General features: G+C 36.7%; 1 protein-coding gene across 1 annotated transcript in view; it reads left to right on the top strand.

Moving 5' to 3' along the window:
* Positions 1–6: 6 nt before the first annotated feature.
* The window catches only part of FBXO7 (F-box protein 7), a 19,309-nt gene continuing 463 nt past the window's right edge, over positions 7–18,852 (top strand). Inside the window, 10 exon segments of the mRNA XM_015591576.2 lie at positions 7–37; positions 3,421–3,715; positions 7,784–8,011; positions 9,320–9,461; positions 11,586–11,669; positions 14,767–14,862; positions 16,630–16,806; positions 17,685–17,722; positions 18,655–18,841; positions 18,844–18,852. The exon segment at positions 18,844–18,852 is cut by the window's right edge and continues 463 nt beyond it. Coding sequence (XP_015447062.2) covers positions 3,713–3,715; positions 7,784–8,011; positions 9,320–9,461; positions 11,586–11,669; positions 14,767–14,862; positions 16,630–16,806; positions 17,685–17,722; positions 18,655–18,841; positions 18,844–18,852 — 964 coding nt within the window. The 5' untranslated portion in view covers positions 7–37; positions 3,421–3,712.

Below are 18,852 nucleotides of genomic sequence, written 5' to 3'. Positions count from 1 at the left end.
ATGGCCCAGCGTGGCGCAGGCTCCGTTCCCCTCCAGGGTGAGCCGTCGCTTCCGTTTTTACAGCAAAAGAACCTAGGAATAGGTTAGCACGCAGAGTTGTCCCGTCCGTTAAAATGTTAAGGTCGGAAATTATGGGTTTGGTTTGGGGTAAACCTCTCCAGGGTCTCAGGGATTTGAAATTCACCGACTCCAGCCGACAGCTGTTTCCGTGAGAAAGTTCGGAAAGTACTAGAAGGAGTTAGCTATCGGCCCTCCGTCCGAGGCCGCCCGTAACTTGTACCGTAGCTGCGAGGCTGCAGTGGTCTTAAGACTTTTTTGAGTGTTTACGGTCCATGTGCCACTGCAGAGTTTTACAAAATACACCCTGTTGGCACGGTTCGAATCATGTTATTTTCCTGGGCGAGATGTCACTTTTTGCTAAAACAATGGCAAATGTCTGGCTTTATGATGACAGCTCTGGAGAGCTTGCAGTTTGGGGTCAGTGACGTTGAAAAGCAAAGGATCAAATTCTGTTATTCATTTTATGGGACCGCAGATGAGGCTGCTTTGTTTCCACAGAGGGTCATTTTCCGAGGACAGTAATCGGAGTAGAGGGACAAAAGTAGGGGTGGTCCTTTTCAAATACTGAGCTAGCGAATTTTGAATTTGTGTTAAGAAAATATTTTTAAAAAAAGATGTTCGTTGGGATTTTTTAGGTGAACTCTTAAAAAGAAAGCCTTTCTGTTGGTTAAGTAGCTCCTTTTATAAGACTTTTACAAACTTTCATTTTATTTTTAAGGAATTCAGTAAAATGAAGCCATATTATGAAATTCTCACTCTTTCATATTTCAGGTTAAGGCATTATTACGTTAAAAGTAAGCCTGATTTTTTTCCAAATTAAGAAAAAAACATGAGATATTGACATAACTCCTTTTAAATGTTATGTTAAGTGGCATACTTATTATTTCTTGTGTTAAACTTCGTGTTTTGCATGCTGGCGTCCTTACCCCACCATAGTTTTTCAAAATTAACTTCTCTTTTTAAGGGATTTTCATCTGTGTGTGTTTACATTTTATTATTTTTTAATGAGGCTGAACAGTCTTGAAAGATGGGAAACCCAGTATGACTCTTTGTTTACCCAAGAGCCCGTTAGTTTCTCTTTCAGGTTTGTTTTTACAATGAAGGCTGGTTAACTGGAAGGAATGTGTAAGCTTCATCTTGTGAAAGTAAATGCATTCGTCTGAAAGTATGTTCATTTTATAATAAATGGTCTGTTTTAAAATGTGTCTATATGACATCATTATTTTTAAAATGTCTTTGCCGAGCAAATGGATCTGGGGTTGCCATAAAATATTTTTTTTTCAAAAGGCCTGGAGTTTCTGGGATGGCGTTTCCTGATGAACTTTAAAGTCCCTCCCCCACCCCCACAATTTCAGAAAACAACTATTTTTTAAAGCCTCTCCTGGAAAACAGTATATTACTTTAGAAATAGCTTTTTTCTTTTTCTATAGAGGAAGGAAGCATAACATTTTTATTAAGCAGTTTTTTACCTTTTCTACAAATAGATATTTGAATGAACATCGTATTAATAAAACAACCTTTTGCTGTGACAAATGATCCATAAACACATAGTTCATTTGAGGTGTTTTTTTTTTTTCCTGCCAGAGTTGGGGTAGTGGTTTTCTGGGCAGCTGACAGATTCCAGCATTTATCAAAGCATTGGAAAACAAGCAAGCTACTTATTTTCTAATAAGCAGGAGTAGTTTCTAAAACCTCAGTAATTTCTCAACCAAAGACACTCAGATTGGTAAGAAAAAAATGTATTTACATGTGAAAGAAAAAAGTTATTTCAGGCTCATTTGAAAAATGCAGCATTGTAAGAAAGAATAAACAGAATGATTTTCAATGGACTTTATCCTTTAACTTTTCAAAAAAAAGTTAATGAAGTTACCGTTGATGAGTGTAAATGTCTTATAAAATGTTCTACAATGATTTATTAATTAGTCTTCACCACTATGGTGAAACGATGGTTATTCATTCAAGGTCAGGTAATCTGTGTTGCAGAAAGGATGGGAATTTATTGCTTCAGGATAATTTGAGTTCTTGTTTACTGATGAGTTTTTGACTTTGTGCTCTTTCATATAAAAGACATCATAGAAGAGTGAATTTGTACTTATCAGGAGGGATTTGTACTTAGTCATTTATGTACACTAGTCTAACTTTTTGTGATTATGAATATTCATTTAGGACGTGGATCTAGTATTTTGGAACCAGCATAAGCTTACAGCCCTGTAAGGACATTGAATAGGTACCCCTGATTTCAGTCTCATCTTGATCCTCCCAACTTATGTTGGTTGCATTTATTCCACAAATACTTTTTTTTTCTGAGAGGTAGTATAATTGGTTTATTTTTCATAGTGGAAAGTTAGTAGATTTTTAAAATACATATGTTCCTTTTTTTTTTTTAGGTTTAAAACAAACTTTAAAAAAAATTATTTTTCATTTAGAGTTAACATTTAATACTTTTATTTGCCAAGTGTTGCAGATACAGTTTTGAACTAGACAGACAAGATACCTGATCTTATGAAACTTAAGTTCTAGCGTGGGGGTGGGGAAGGGAGATAATATATTTTCAAATAGTAGTGTTAAAACAAAAATAAAACATGAGAATAGGATAGAGTGGTGGAGCCTGGGTGGAAGGCATCTCTGAAGAGGTGACGTTTGAGTTGAGCCCTGAACGATGAGAAAGAGTCACTTGAAGATCTGGAAGAGTAAATGCAGAGGCCCAAAGGCTGCAGTGAAGTTGATCTATTTTGAGGACAGAAAGCTCACGTGAGTAGAGAGGACAGCCAGTGAGAGGATGGATGGTATAAGATGGATGAGGTAGAAGTGGGTCAGGGTCAAATGTGGGACTTTGGAGGCCATGTTAAAGATTCTATTCCAAATTCATATAGAAGCTGTTGAAGGATTTTCCAGGAGAGAAATGACGTGATATAATTTGTATTTTTAAAAGACTACATTTCATTGAATTTCAGTTGCTGTCACTCTTGAGGCACGTTGTTATATGTGACACTAAAGGAAACAATGCTGTTAAATAAACTGTGATATGTCATTGATTTTAATAAGCATCTGTATTTCAAAGATGTCAAAATAAAAAACTGTATGTCTTAAGATTGAGGAAAATATGGACTAATGATAGAGAATTACTGTATCCTATCCCCAGCCTAGGATTTTAGCTGTTAGAAATCTATAATTTATGCATTCGATGATAAGAACAAATAATTTTGATAGTTTTTCCAAAACTTTGGCTTCCTTCATACTTTTGTTTTGTTTTCATTAGTTCTTCTAGGGTCATACCATACACCTTATATGTTCCAAATGTATTGTTAAGGATAATGGTAATAGGTAGCTCTTACCATCCTTATCCATCTTTCTTGGCAGTTCTGATACCCGGTTTGCAATTACATTGAACAACAAGGATGCCCTCACTGGAGATGAAGAGACCTTGGCTTCATATGGGATTGTTTCTGGGGACTTGATATGTTTGATTCTTGAAGATGCCATTCCAGCACCTAACTTACCTTCATCCACAGATTCAGATCATTCCTCACTCCAGAATAATGACCAACCCTCTTTGGCTGCCAGCTCCATTCAGCCCAGCAAACAGGAAGAACAGTGGAGTGATTCATTCCAAGGAGAGGCAGCCCAATCTGATGTCTGGAATGATGACAGTATGGTGGGTATTAATATCAAGATAAGATATGGGTAGTGGTTAACTCACAATGAACACCTCGATTGAATTCTGTACCAGTCAGGGTAATTATCATCAGTGGATTGCAGATTATATTCTTGTAGAAAAAAGATTTTTTTTTTTTTTAACTGCAAAATGCCTGGATCAATATTGGGCTGGCATTCTGAATAACCCAGTTTTAACTATTTATTTTGTTCAAACACTCCAGATAAATTATCCCTCGGCTTCTATTGTTGCTTTTAAGCTTACATTCCCAGCTGTACCCCTCTGGTCTACTCTACTTGTTGAGGCTATGTCTAGTCCTCTTATTTCTAAATGATTTGCAGTAAATTTATACTTGGATTTGAAAAATTATTACCTCAGATTGTATTTTCCAACATAAATTTGAAAATATGTGCACTGATGTTCTCTTCTTCCCAAATCAGCCACCCTCTTTGCCTGTTAATAGTACTACTGTTTTTCTGAGCTTAAAACCTTGGAGTGAGTTTTGACCCCTTGTACCGAGTTCTTCAACAAGCCCTGACAGTTTTTCCTTTCCATTCCAGGCTTTCAGTGTCTGTTCGTCAGTCTCCTTTCGAGGTTCATCTTCCTGCATGTTTTTTGGTTATGCTGTCCCCTTGCTCTTTAGTTACTCTGTGTCATAGTTATACCTGTGCTCAAATTTTTGAATTGAAAAAGACCAAATATCTCTAGTTCAACCCTGTCATGGTACAGAGGAAAATGTCTGTCCTTTTATACCTGGTGTTTAAGGCTTTCTGAGAAGTTGCCCCACAACCTTTGCAGGGCTAGTTTCTGTTCTTCCCTCTGGTAAACTATGTTCTGTCAGATCAGACTCCTTACCGTTTTCCCTCCACCAGCCAGCACATTCACATGCTTGCATGTGCACACACACACGCTACCTAGTGACTGCTTACACTTTTGCTTTTGTTGTCCACCCAACCTGTAACCCACTACTTTTCTTCCCTCTCCTGTCTGTATCTCTACCCATCTTCCAAGGCCTTGCCAACCATAGCCCAATAATTTTCTTTAATTTCTCTTTATTATTTTGATTGCCTTGTAAACACCTCATTTATTATTCTGCCTTTTGATTTCTTATATGGCACAAGTGATCGCTTTTCTTACTTAATTTATTAATACCAATATATATGCTATCTTGTTAATTGTTTTGTGTGTTGTATACTTATCACTTCCAATATTCTTTTGTAGGCTTTAAACATAAGTATTCATTTTGCCTAATGTGTTATTTAGTATAGATATTAAGAAAATACTTTTTAACAGGTTGGTAAATTATGAAAATCTTCTGTGTCCAGATTTTTAGTACTAGTATCCAGAGAGATTAAGCAAGTTAAAAAAAGCTTTTATAAAGCTCAAAATATTATGATTGTTTTTTAGAAATTATTATATATTTTTGTGTTTCTGTTTCATAGAAGTAATCTAGGGAATGAGTAAGAATATTTAGCCACGTAATTAAATTACATTTCCTGAATCTCTTTTTGCTGATAGATTCAGAGATTCTGATAGAAAGGCCTGTTCTCTTCTGCGTACTATTAAAATTGTCCAATAAATGGAACTTTTCATAGTACATGTGATATTTATTAGTTTCCTTTTGGAATATTTCAAGACAATAATATTGCCTTAAGTTAGTAATTTAAGTTCTAAAAGTATGTTATTTTATATTCTAAGACTTGTATAGGGTGACTGTAAAATCTTAGTGAAGAAACTTAACTTGAAATCTCATAAATAATGCTTTAAGTACTTGAAAAAGTAGGATCTTCTAATTAAATGTAGAATGGAGCATTAGGAAAGGAAATTAGATGGGTAAAACTTGAAACAATAGGAAAATTTTACTCTTGTAGTTAAGTGTAAATTTTTTATTTTATTGTATTGGGAATTCATTTAGTGTGTCTGTTGGATCTTTAATGCAAAACAGAAATAACACAGCATCAGACCCTAACATTAGCTCCACACTGCATCTTAGTCATCTATTTCAGTTGTTTGTAAATGACATATGACAAAGGATCCATTCAGAGACGTGGTGCTGAACTTTTTTTTTTTTTTTTTCATTTCCACACTTGTGAAGAATAAGATAAACACTCATATCAGAATGGCTCAGAGAATGTCAGTTCTCATGGACCGGGAGTAGGTTTGATAAACTCACCAGGGGATTCTGATATCTTCCTCTTATGTCATTATCGGTTTAGGACAACCTAAACCGATAATGACATAAGAGGAAGATAACAGAATTTTTTTCCACGTGTATTCTCATTCGACACAACTGTCAGTATGTAGTAAAAGGCCAAGAGTTAGGCACAATTGAGAGGAAAGAAGCACAGAGCCTGTATACTTTATAATTTAGTTAGGTGTTAGGTGGTTTTAATAAGTAGTTTCTATTTGTTCAGAATATGAGGGACCCTCCTTTTTAGGTGGTGTGAATTGTTAATGGCCTCTAGGTTTTAACAAGTGAATTTGGATCTTTTCCATAAGCCATCAGGCTTAAGTACTCAGAGATTTTGGCAGAACAACCTCATGCACCCTTACAGTCTTCCACCCTTTGACTCAGATGATGTAATTTTAATTTCCTTTGCCTTTTCTTTAATGGAAATATGAACTTAAAAGAGAAACACGTGCTTTGCATTAAGAGTTGAGCACATGCCTAGGAAATAAGCTTTCTGAGCAAAATTAATATAGGTAATTTAGTATTATTGAAGCAGTGTATTATGTCTAAAAGCCCTGACCTGTGAGTCCGGTGATTTTTGGTTCATTTCAAATTTTTATTAGCTGGTAACCTTGATTGTTATTTAATCTGAGTCACAGCATGTATAAAAAGGTGACATCATCTGTCTTGCCTATTTTATAGCATTTTTGTATGGTACAAATGAGAAAACTCTGAAAGCAAAACATGAAATTTTAAGATATTATCCTTTAGCATTTGTTCAACAAACATTTATTGAGTACCTACTATGTACCGGGTACTGTACTAGGGTTATATAACTGGGTGACATGGAGTCTGTTCCTTCCTAAGCTATGCTCATGGTAGGATTTAGACGTCTAATTAGGAAATTACAATACAATGTTATGAAGTGCGGTAATAAAGGCTTGCGCAAGGCATAGTGGTAGTCTTGTGTTAGCTCTGTAAAAGACGTGGGGACCGGTAGAAGGTGGACGCAGTACAGAATCGGGTCAGGTGATGAAGGCCTTGTATGCTAAGGAGTTTGGATTTTATTGTGGGCCTGCGTTTCTTAGTGTGTCCTCTATGAAAAACTTGTTTCATGAGATTGTAAGTAAGTGTTGCAGGGATGTTGAGTGTTGAAGAAGGATAGTGTTTCCTGGTTAAATGTTATGCACACTTAGTATTATTATTGGACTTCTTAGAGCTTTATAATGCCAAAATGTATTTCACGAACATGGAGGGTAAGGTTAGGTGGCTGTAGCATGTAGAATTTTCCAAATTTATTTCCTCATAGACCTGTTTTTTTCCTAAGAACATCTAGGCTCGCATTCCAAGGCAAAGTTTAGGGAAATTTTGCTGTCTGCATCAGGGAAATACTGGCAAGTTTTAAGCTGGGACATAGGATATAATTGGATTCTTAATGGTCCAGAAACTCTGGCAGCAGTGTGTGGGATGTATTAGAAGACCTGAAAGTGGAGTCAGGGATACCTGGGGAGGCTGTTGCTAGAAGTCAGGAGATAAATGAATCCGAAGTGCCACGCAAGTAGGAAGGGGAAGATTTTAGAGATATTTAGAAGATAGAGTCAGTGGAACTTTGAAATATGATCAGATTAGGGGTGGAGTTTAGTAAGGTAGAGGGAGATGTCTAAGATTTTCAGGTTTTTGGTATATCGGTCAGAATGAACGGAGATAAGGAATTCAGGATGGAGGAAGAGATTGCAAGCTCGTTTACGTAGGAGGGCTCACTTTAATGTGTCTCATTTCTGAACCCAATAATGTGCTTTGGCTTTGAGCACTGATCTCAGTTTCCTTTAAGATACAAAATATACTATGTAAAAGTAAAAGTCTATTTAACGAATTCATTATTTTGTTATCCTTTTCAGTCAGGGCCTAGTCAGAATTTTGAAGCTGAGTCAATTCAAGATGTTGTGGATGTGGAAGGAGGCACAGGTTTCTGTCCCTCAGAACCAATGCTCTGCAGTGAATCGGTGGAAGGGCAGGTGCCCCATTCGTTAGAGACCCTGTATCAGTCAGCTGACTGTTCTAATCCCAACGATGCCTTGATAGTATCGCTACATCTTCTCATGTTGGAGTCGGGCTACATACCTCAGGTAAGACTATAAGCAGAAGACATCTTGTTAGGGTTTAACTTTCCCGTTGGGAAAGGAGTTGTCTCAATAAATTTCACTAGGGTGTTGTATATTCTAGACTTCCCTGTTAAATGTGATGTACTGAACATAGCGATGGGCATACAGTAGGCAGTCAGTAAGTGCTCCCTTCTTTTCCTTTTTTTTTCTCCTACATTTGTTTTGTCAGTTTTTAGTTAATATTATAGAAGTAGTGACAGCTCTGGTTTAAAAAGAAGACAAAAGATTATATATGAAAATATGTAGATAAAATACGGTCAGCGGGTGTGGATTGGGCATGACTAGACAGATGGCTCGCTGGGTTATTTTTTTATGTTAATGGCTCTATGAATTGCCAGTAAATAAGATTCGGTTAGGAAGATGGACATTGTTCTTATGCTGTAGTTGCTTACCTTCATTCATTCGTTATCCATTTGATGAGTAACTACCAATGTCAGGTGCAGTGCTTTGCCTCTGCTCTCAGGTTGCTTATAGCCCAAGAGTAGGAGAGAGACAATTATACTATATTGGTTAAATTCTAGGAGACACTTATACATATATAAGTTGCCAGAGATTCACAGAGAACATTTATAGTTGAATTTCTCAAACTTTAATGTGCACAAGAATGGGAATCTTATTAAAATGCAGATTCTAATTTAATAAATTTAGGGTGGAGCCTGAGATTCTGCATACTCCCACAGAACAGTGATGCCACTGTGGACCACATTATGAGTAATGTAGAGTAATCAGTGATGATCGAACACCTGCAGCATGCCATGTACTGAGCCAGGAATTAGGATATAAAGACAGTCCTCTTCCTCAGGGAGTCCATCAGTGTGGGAGGGAAACAAGTAAAAAAATTACACTGTATTATGATAAATAATGTATTAGAAGTATGTAACAATAGCAATATGAACAGAATGTTAGGTGATAAAAGAGAGGGAATGACAAACAATTTTTTTTGAAAAAGACTTCACAAGGAAAGTGATAGTTGAGCTAGGATCTTGAATAATGGTAGGGTTTTGCTAGGCAGAGAAGTGAGTATTTGAAGAGAGAAATCAGTCCCTATATTTTATTTTATTTATTTAAACAAAATTCTGATGGAGTATAATGTCACATAATGTAACATTTTTTCTATCAAAATTTTAGAAATAGTAATATTAATGATTTAATAGATTTTATTAAGGGGTCTGTATGGAATGCTTATTTCTAGACAAGTTAGGGTCTTCCTGGATTTTAATCTTTTTGAGAATAATACCTTTCTTTATTATTTGTTTCCTTTTCATTCCCCAGGGGACCGAAGCCAAAGCTATGTCTATGCCAGAGAACTGGAAGTCGGGTGGTGTGTATAAGCTGCAGTACACGCATCCACTCTGCGAGGGTGGCTCTGCTGCTCTCACCTGTGTGCCTTTGGGAAACCTAATTGTCATAAATGGTAATTGGATAGCATAGTCATGGCTGTTAGTTTATGAACACTTACATGTTTCTCTCCAAGTATTTTATAGCCACTTTATTGATTGGCTATCATGAAATAGTTATGAGTCTTTCTCAACTTTGTTTAATCCCTAGACCACTGACAACATGAGTTCGAAAGGTTAGAATATGGGGTTGATGTTGAGGCCAGCAGCCTGTACTCTTGGGGCGGCATTACTCTTTTACTACCTTAACCTTGTAATATTTTTGTTCCAGAGGAATTATGATAATAGGAGTGAGGTGAGTTTATCACATATGAACTCTTTGAAGAATATTTTTTCTTTCTTTATGATGTGGATGGCTTTTTTTTATTTTTTTAACCAAGGTCTCAAACTGAGAGATGGTGAGAGGTGAGATTGAGCTGGGTCACTTTTTATTGTTTGGCACCTCTGAACAATGTAAAAGCGCATAGAGACATTGCTAAGGGTCCTGAGACCTTAGTGTGTGTTTTATCTTCCCACCCCGCAAAAGTCACTCTGAATAGTTTGTTTTCCTAGTTCTCTTTCATATTAAGAAATTTCAACGGGATAGCAATACATCCCATTTTTGTATTTCATTTTAGCTCAGATGCCACCTACAGGTCCATACCAGTGGTCTATGGAACAGTTTCATGATCACCCATTTCGGAGGTCCATTTGAGTGACTAGAATATTTCATTTTTGTTCCATTTTGATTTTTGAGGTTTGTCCTTCAGATAGGACGGTATTCTTCATTTTTCATTTTTCAATTCAGCTGATCTTTTGCATAGCAAAGGCAGACACTTGGTTGTGCTTTAGCTCATGTTCCGCAGCTACTAGTTTCTGCCGAGATGAAAGCAAGGAGGCCCTGTCTCCATTTAAACCTCGAGCAGCAACATGTTTGTGTGTTTCATATATTGAGGTTCCTTATAAGATTTTGTTTGAAAAATATTTTTTCTGCTAAAATTTTTATTTTGAAAGCCACTGACTTAAATACTGTCTTGATCTTTGAAATGAAAGAGTTTTAGGTTCCTTATTATGTAATTTATGCTATTTCCTTCCCATCACTGGATTCTTTGAAATGTTAAAGTCTCAAAATTTCTGCTTTCACACCTTTGGCGGTATTCCACATTTGTCAAAATGTGACAATCTGATGGCACGAGGACCTAGCAATGTCTCTTCAACAATTCATGACAATTAGCAAATGAAACTTTGGTTGGGCATTCTTTTACACTGAGCGTCAACAGGTTCTGCTTTCATCTAACCATTTTGCTACGTCACATAACTCGCTAGGTTGATGTTATCAAAAAGTAAACGCAAAGTTGTAATTTTTGCCTCAGTTTCTTACAAAAGCTCTTTTACAACATGTGTATAATAACCTCTATTTACTAGTTTCAGGATACAAAGAGAATGGCTGCTAAATGTCCTGTGATTTTTTTAGTTTCCGATATTTTTTCCTTTACTCTTCTTAGCAAATCAGCTACATGCAGACTTTTGTGGCAGACAGCCATTCCCGGCTTGGTTCTTTGAAAAGGAGCAGTGTGTCATTAAATCTTCCCTTCACCAAAGACATCCAGCTCACTGCACATGTGCAGTAAACACATCACTGGTTCTTTCATGGAATGAGATGAAGTGCACCTTTGTGTACATGATTGAAATTGAACTCTGGTGATGTCAAGAATATTAGTCTTTTGGGTCTACAGAGAAATGATGCTGTGAAAACTAGCAGGATTTGTTTAATAAACAAGGGAAGACTCATTGCCAAGGGTTAAATGAAAAATAAATGGGGTTTGTCATGACATCATTAGAAATAATGATTTTATTGTGTTTAAGTGTTTCCTTGTTGCATATCTTTCAATTCCTAAGAAGCTGCTCTTGGTGATACTTAGTGGATTTTATATCATGGTGCTTAGTATAGTTTTTAAAGTTGATGTTTTTAAAGTGATTTTAAATTCATTCAATGGCAGGTTTATACTTTGCTGTGAGGGAAGGAAATAAGCATAGAGCAGTTTGTTTTGTATAATGTGCCTTTCATGTATTAGGGGCAAGGAAATACAATCTCATACTGAAAAATGCAGGCAATTGAAGTGACAAAAAATTTCATCATCTTTCCTTTGCTTATTTAACAGCTACACTAAAAATCAACAATGAGATTAGAAGTGTGAAAAGATTGCAGCTCCTGCCAGAATCTTTTATTTGCAAAGAGGAACCAGGTAATATCACATTTAACAGTTGGGATGAAGCTCTGAGAGGTTCACTTTTTTTAAGAACTGAATCACATTTCTGAATGAGATTAAAGCAAATTCAAGAAAATGTTGCAGAGTTTGTTTCTTTTCTCTTTTTCTTAGGGTCTTAGAATGCTGGATTATATTTATACTGCCATTATGTAATGGCAGTAGTATACAATTCATTGTACACTATTGATGCATCATAATTTCAGAATCTTTGTGGATTTTTCTAGCATTGTATTTAAGCAATGTAGAGAGCATCTGTGGTTTGTGGAAGGCATACAGTGCAGCTTCATTATTGAATGTGTTTGCTTACACCTATGTAAATTTGATTGCTATTTGATGCACGTTGGAAGTATACCAAAAGCTTACATTCTAGGCATGGTTTTTCTTATATTAGTAGAAATAAAGAAGACAAGTTTTCCTTTTTATTTTTTTCAGTTAAACCCAAAGGGTGAGAGGCAGTCAAAGGAGAAGAGATGAGGTGGAGAGGGAACTGACATCTTTAAGTGTTTTTTTTGTACTTTTACAGATGTTATTCCATTTCATCTTCATAGTAAACTTCAGAGAGTTTTAAAATCCAGATGGAGAATGGTGTGGTCTGGTGGGGAGATGGCATTTAAAGCAGTGTCTTTTAAGGGAGCACCACCTAGATCTAGATCTTTGCTTTGAAGACCTGGAGACTTGTTAGTTCCCAGGGGAGATCAAGCCTTGAGAGACTGACATGAAATAAAACAAAGGAAAAGGAGACATCAGAATACAGCTGACCTTTGAACAACAGAGGGATTGGGGCATGCACCCCCGACGCAGTCAAAAAACCATGCATACTTTTGACTCCCCCCAAACTTAACTACAGTTGTCCCTCAGTATCCGGGGGATTGGTTCCAGGACTCCCTATGGTTACCAAAATCCACTGACGCTCAAGTCCCTTTTATAAAATCATGTAGAACAATGTGTACGGTCTGCTCTCACATTCACAGATTCCCACCTGCGGATCAAAAACAGTATTTTGGATCTGCTTTTGGTTGAATTCAAGGGGTACAGAGAGCCAATTGTGTATTTGTTGACAAAAATCTGCATATATGTGGACGTGCAGTTCAAATTTGTGTTGTTCAAGGGGCAACTGTACGTGTTTATAATGATCTCTGAACACTTAATGGCATGCTAGACCAGTGTTTCTTAACCTTCTTTTCATTATTAGTCCTCCTAATGAGCCTTTATACACATTTTTCCTCCCTAATCGTTCTCCATATGAAAATTTAATAGTATTGATATACTGTATACTTAATTGTATGCTCTGGCCCTTTAGAGAGGCACAAACCAATGTAATACTAGGATTTATTTATTTATTTATTTTGCTTTCCAAGAACCAATTTTGCCCTGTTGGGGGTAATATTGCCCCTGTTGAGAATGCTTGACCTCTACTGATAAATCTGCAAAGATGGTCTTTAGGACCAGAACATCTTGAGATTCCTTGGCTACAGCACTACATTCATCTCCACACTAGGGAGGGCCTTGCTGTGGGAGTAGGAATAGTGTACACTCTGTAACAGTAGAGGTTGTTGTGTCCATTTTATAGATCAGGAAATAGGTCTAGAGGAAATTAAATTACTTCAAGGTCACAGAGCTAATGATAGAATTTAAGATTAGAATAGACTTGACTCCTAAGCCTATTTTTTAAAACAACTTTTATAAGAATGTAGCTTAGATTCATATTCTTGATCTGCTTTCTGTTAAAAAGTAAAAATGAGAGGAAGAAAGTTAATACAGTTATAGTGCAAGTTTATGGACTATATTGAATATTTTTAATATAGCACTTTTTATGGTGGGTAGGAATATGCTGTTCATTTGACAGATCATTTTAATTTAATTAATTATAGTACCTAGTATGTACTAGGTACTGTTATTTATCCATTTATTTGTAAGTTTCTATTTACTTTTATAATAGGTCACTGAGGAAAAAATTTTTTTAAATCAATTTTTACACTTGAAATAAGGCCATTAACCAAATTGATTTTTAAATATCTTGAAATCTGACTTCAACTCAAGATTGTAGTTCATGCAACAAAGATTTAGACTTTAGCTGCACATCTTATTATTAATCAAGTTATAATGAGTTTTGTTATAGCGAAATGCATAGAGGCAGAATGAGGAGGGAGTGAGCATAAACTGATTGTCTATGGATATATGCTGGGCACTTTAAATTTTAACCACTCTTTGGTGCAGTGGTGATGTCTCCTTTAAACAGGTGAGCAAACAGGTGCGATCAGAGGGTTCAAGGTTATACACTTGGTAAATACATAGTAAAACTGAATTTCCCACCTCGGGTGTAATTTTACAGTTCTTCCTGTGCTGTAATGTACATGTGAATCACCTGGGAATCTTATTAAAATGGAGGTTCTGGCTGAGTAGGCCTGTGTTTAGTCCTGAGATTCAGTATTTCTAAACATTTTTCAGGTGATGTCAGTTGTGGTGATCCATGGACCACACACTTAGATCAGCAATGTAGTGGCTAACATGAGTGCTTTGAAGTCAGACTTAGGTTTGTACCCAGCTCTGTCACTATCAGGCCTTGGATGGGCTCTTTAAACCTTTTTTGTTTTCAAAGTAGGAGTAATAGTATTGATGGTGAAGAGAGAACCGATTCTGAAGGAAGCTTGAGAAATGCTTGGCACAGTTGCTCTTACATAGTCATTGTGTGATAAACACTATTCTACTAGGATCTAAGCTCCACAAGAGGAGTTCTTCACTGTGCCCTGGTGCCCAGATGTGTAGATGCTCAGTAAACTTGGTTGTGTGTGCGAATCTCACACCAGTGTTTTCTCCTATAATTGTAACCTAGGAGCTATGTACGGTAGGGACAGCTCTATTAATTTGCTATGGGATTTTTAGCTTTATGTCTAAGATATAGTTCTCAGAGTCACACTATACCTCTTTTACTAGAGACTTTGGTTCGTGTCTATGTAGGAATTATCTGTGAAAATTTACCACTTTGATTTGGTTTGGCAGAAGTAGAGGACACCATTTCAAATTTCTCCACTTGATTTTGTGTTTTGATTTTGCATTTTAAAAAATATTCTAGCGGAAAATGTAGCCAAGATATACAAAGATCTTCAGAAGCTCTCTCGCCTCTTCAAAGACCAGCTGGTGTATCCTCTTCTGGCTTTTACCCGGCAAGGTGAGAGATGATAAATTATCACAGGTCGTATAGCTAGAAAGAATTATAAATTTATGTACTCTGCTTGTGACTCTGACTGACATATGACTCTTCTCTTTTCTCTTAGTGAAATTCTGCTCTTCAAGTCTAAGCTTAAATGTTAATTCCTTAAATGTTATTCACTTCCTCTTTGTATTTCCACAGCATTTTATACATATCTTTATTATAACACGTTTTTCAGTGTATCATAATATTTGTCGATAATGATTTCTCTCCAGTTAAGGTTATGCATACCTTGAAAGCAGGGAATATTTTTATTCACTTTTGTATTCTCTGGCCTAGCACAAGGTCTGGCCCGTAGTAGGTGTTCAGTAAATACATAAGTAAATGATGTATAGCTTGTAAATTTGGTCTTTTTTTTTTTAAACAATATTTATTGGGATTCTACGTTAGGTACTTTGGATGTTTTCACATGCAATCTTATTTAATGCTAATAACTTTGAAGTGGATTTTATTCTCATTTTATAGATGATGAAACTAATTCATTGAGGTTTATAATTCATTCAAGATCTTTGTGTTAGTCAGCTTTTTCTTTTTTGTATTGCAGTAAAAATACTTAAAAATCACAGTTACTTAAAGCGAACATTTATTTCTCACTCATGTACATGTTGTGTGTGGGTTAGCTTTGGCTGAAGGAGTTGTTTTTATCCAGGACATGCTTTTCTGTGCCAGAGGGACCCGAGGGCCAGTGGCCCAACCACGTGTTGGTTCTTAAAGCTTTTGCTCAGAAATGATGTGCCGTTTTCACTCAATTTCATTGGACAAAACAAGTCAAAATAGGCCAAGCCTGATGGTAGTGGGGTGAAGTTTAATTATAGGGTAGAAAATGATTGAGAATCATAATCTACCACCATCCTTTAGCTGGTAACTAATTTCAGACACATACAAATGGATACATGGCTTTTATTTGCTGTGTGTGTGTAGAGGAATAATATTCTAGGTCTCAAGTTGCATGGTGCCCAGGCTGTTATTACTGTAGTCTTCTTTAGTTCGTAGTGAGGGAAGAGAACAATATGAATTCTAAAACTCATTATTAGATTTTGATTATCTTTGCTAGTGGAGAATAGTATCATGTATTCAGTGGAGCTAGTAAAGAATAATTTTTACTTGACTTTGGAATATATTACTGTTCTTGGTATTGTTTCTGAATTTATCTACTTCCCTTTTTTTAGCCTGCTTAATAGTAATTGCTAACACTGAGTATTGTGTGTCAAACATTGTTCTCAGCACTCTATGTATTAACACACTTAATTTTCAACTTAGTGAGGTAGGTAATATTATTAACTCATTTTTCAGATAAGGAAATTGAGTTGAATTTAAATAACTTGTCCAAAGGCACAGCTAATAAGTGGCAGTATTATGAGTCAGTTATAAAAGCTATGAATCATCCATTTTCTGTAGTTGAGTAGAAAAATTTTTATGACATTGAATATTGCTTGAAACAAAAGAAGCCATTGGCTAGTATAAGAAATTCTCAGTTATTTATTTGGTTTGTATTAAAAAGTATTTGTCTTTCCACTAAAACATAAAAGGAGTAAGGGGCTTAGAGCTAGTAGTGGTAATATAGTTGACCTGTGGTTAAGTTTGTCGTAGATGATGTATGCTTGGGTAATCGAGACCATCATCTGATTTGTTACCTCTCTAGAAAGGAACAAGTTGGAAACTTTTGATCTGTGGGGAAAGCTGATGTTCTTTACTCAGTGCTACCTCTTTTCGTTTTCCTTTTAGCTCTGAACCTACCGGATGTGTTTGGGTTGGTAGTCCTTCCACTGGAGCTGAAACTACGGATCTTCCGGCTTTTGGATGTCCGTTCTGTCCTGTCTTTGTCTGCAGTTTGTCACGACCTCTTTATTGCATCAAATGACCAGCTTCTGTGGAGGTGTTTATATCTGCGGGATTTTCGAGGTGATTTTCTTAATATGTTAATAAGAAAAGGGCTTTCTTATTGAGGTCTTAATTACTCAGCTTGCCAAAAACTTTTAATTGTAGGCTTTTTTTTAAAGAGTTGCAAATAATCCTAACCAGTAGCCTTGTTGTAAAGAGATTCTAAGCTTCATAAACCTTTGCCATGTGCCGAAGGCACTCCTTGTTCATTTTTGAGTTCTCTGCAACACACAGCCCCTTGACAGAGTAGACTTCCAGGCTTCCAGGATAGAAAGACGGAAGTGAGGCAGGTTTCTTCTCTCTATAGACCATCCTCAGAGCCTGACTTAGAAATCGCTACTTTTCTAACTACTTCCATGGTTGTGACCAGTGTACACGTTACATTGAGAGAGTCCTCCCCTGCAGCATGTTGCTGTGGAAGCTGTAGTTTTTGTATGGCCATGTTTACGGTGACATGGTTATCGTGGCGGCAGTGATGACAGTGGTCAAGTCAGCTTGACCTCCAGTAATGACATTCAAAGGTGGTAACCCAGCTTAGTGTGACATGAGACTTGGGGTTAGAAACAACTGACACACCTAGATGAAATTAGGGGGAGAAGCTAGAGCATGGGGCAGTTAGTACAAGGAGAGAGCAGCCATGTAGCCCTCTGTATCCCTGAGAGAGTCGCTGCATTGCATAACCACGTAGCACAGACACTGATGACTGCCCTCAGCCATCCAGGGGGGTCTGAGTTAGTTGCAAGTACAAATGATAACAGTGTATGTTAAACAAATGATTCATGTTCCTTTTGTACTCAGTGAAGAAGCTTCAGTTTTCTTAGGACAAAAGCAAACCTGCTGTTGAATACTGGATGAATGAAGCATTTTTAAATCTTTATTTTTTTGTTTTTCCTTCATAGATGGTTCTGTCAGAGTTCGAGACACAGATTGGAAAGAAGTAGGTGTTTTTAAATATCAAGGCTAATATTCATAGCACAGAAATAAGTAGCGAATTAATACATTATGGGCATATTTTCCCTTTTATTCTGATGTGATGGAAGTCTGTTTTCATTAAATTTATTGCTAATTTTCAGTAAATGAAAGTGTTTTCAACTTTTACCTTAGAGTCAGTCCTTATTTTCTTGTAATTACACACGAAAAAAAATCTTAACACAATGATTGTTTTTCACCTTAACATGAAACATTCTTCCTTCTTCTGTTGCCAAAATTTTTAAGTGTGTTTTTGTGCCAGAGGAGTCTTCAGCTGTTCAGCTAGTTAGAATAGTACATTATGAAAAGAATAAATGATGTATTTTACTTGCAGATGCCTACTATAAAAGACATTGGTAGGAATAGGACTAGAGAGTAAAATTCAATGAGTCTTCAAATATGTACAAAACATGTTCCATCTTCTAAAATAGGCATTATTTTTTGTTTAAATTGAGGTCCATTGGGACATAATTGAAGTGAGAAAATGAATTTAAGTGATACCCCCACCCCAATACTTTATATGTCGTGGTATGATGTTTTCAACGAATGTTTCAATTTTCCCCTTTTAAAAAAGGCCAACTGAAAGTCGCACATCAGCTTGAGCGCTCTGGGTTGCAGTCGCTCAGTTATCCCTCCTTTGGGTTTGTTGTTACTCCCAGTCGGCGTGATTGCTCAGTCGCAGTGTAGTTAAAGGGTAGACTTCGTTCAGTATTGTGCTCAGAGGAACTACCTTAGTCATGCACAAAGAAACTGGTGCAAGTTCTCTTCTGTGCACTGGTCTGTCTGCCTTGATAGTGGGGGTCGGGGAGGAAAGTATAGATCTATACAATGAAAGCGAATCAGAACTTTGGGGTGACATCCCAGTCACTTATCAGATCCTGTTCTTGTTTCTTTTTATAGCTGTACAGGAAGAGGCACAAACAAAGAAAAGAAGCTCAGAAAGGGCGGCATGGGATGTTCCTGCCGTCGTCACCCCACCCCATTCCCTTCTATCCCAACCCCTTGCATCCCAGGCCTTTTCCTCCTAGCTCCCTCCTTCCTCCAGGAATTATCGGTGGTGAATATGATGAAAGACTAACACTTCCCTATTGGAGACCC

Source organism: Pteropus alecto, unplaced genomic scaffold (genome assembly GCF_000325575.1).
Source record: "Pteropus alecto unplaced genomic scaffold, ASM32557v1 scaffold94, whole genome shotgun sequence".
NCBI classification, from domain to species: Eukaryota; Metazoa; Chordata; class Mammalia; order Chiroptera; family Pteropodidae; genus Pteropus; species Pteropus alecto.
The sequence above is the reverse complement of the archived record's forward strand: the minus strand, read 5'-3'. Positions and strand labels throughout refer to the sequence as shown.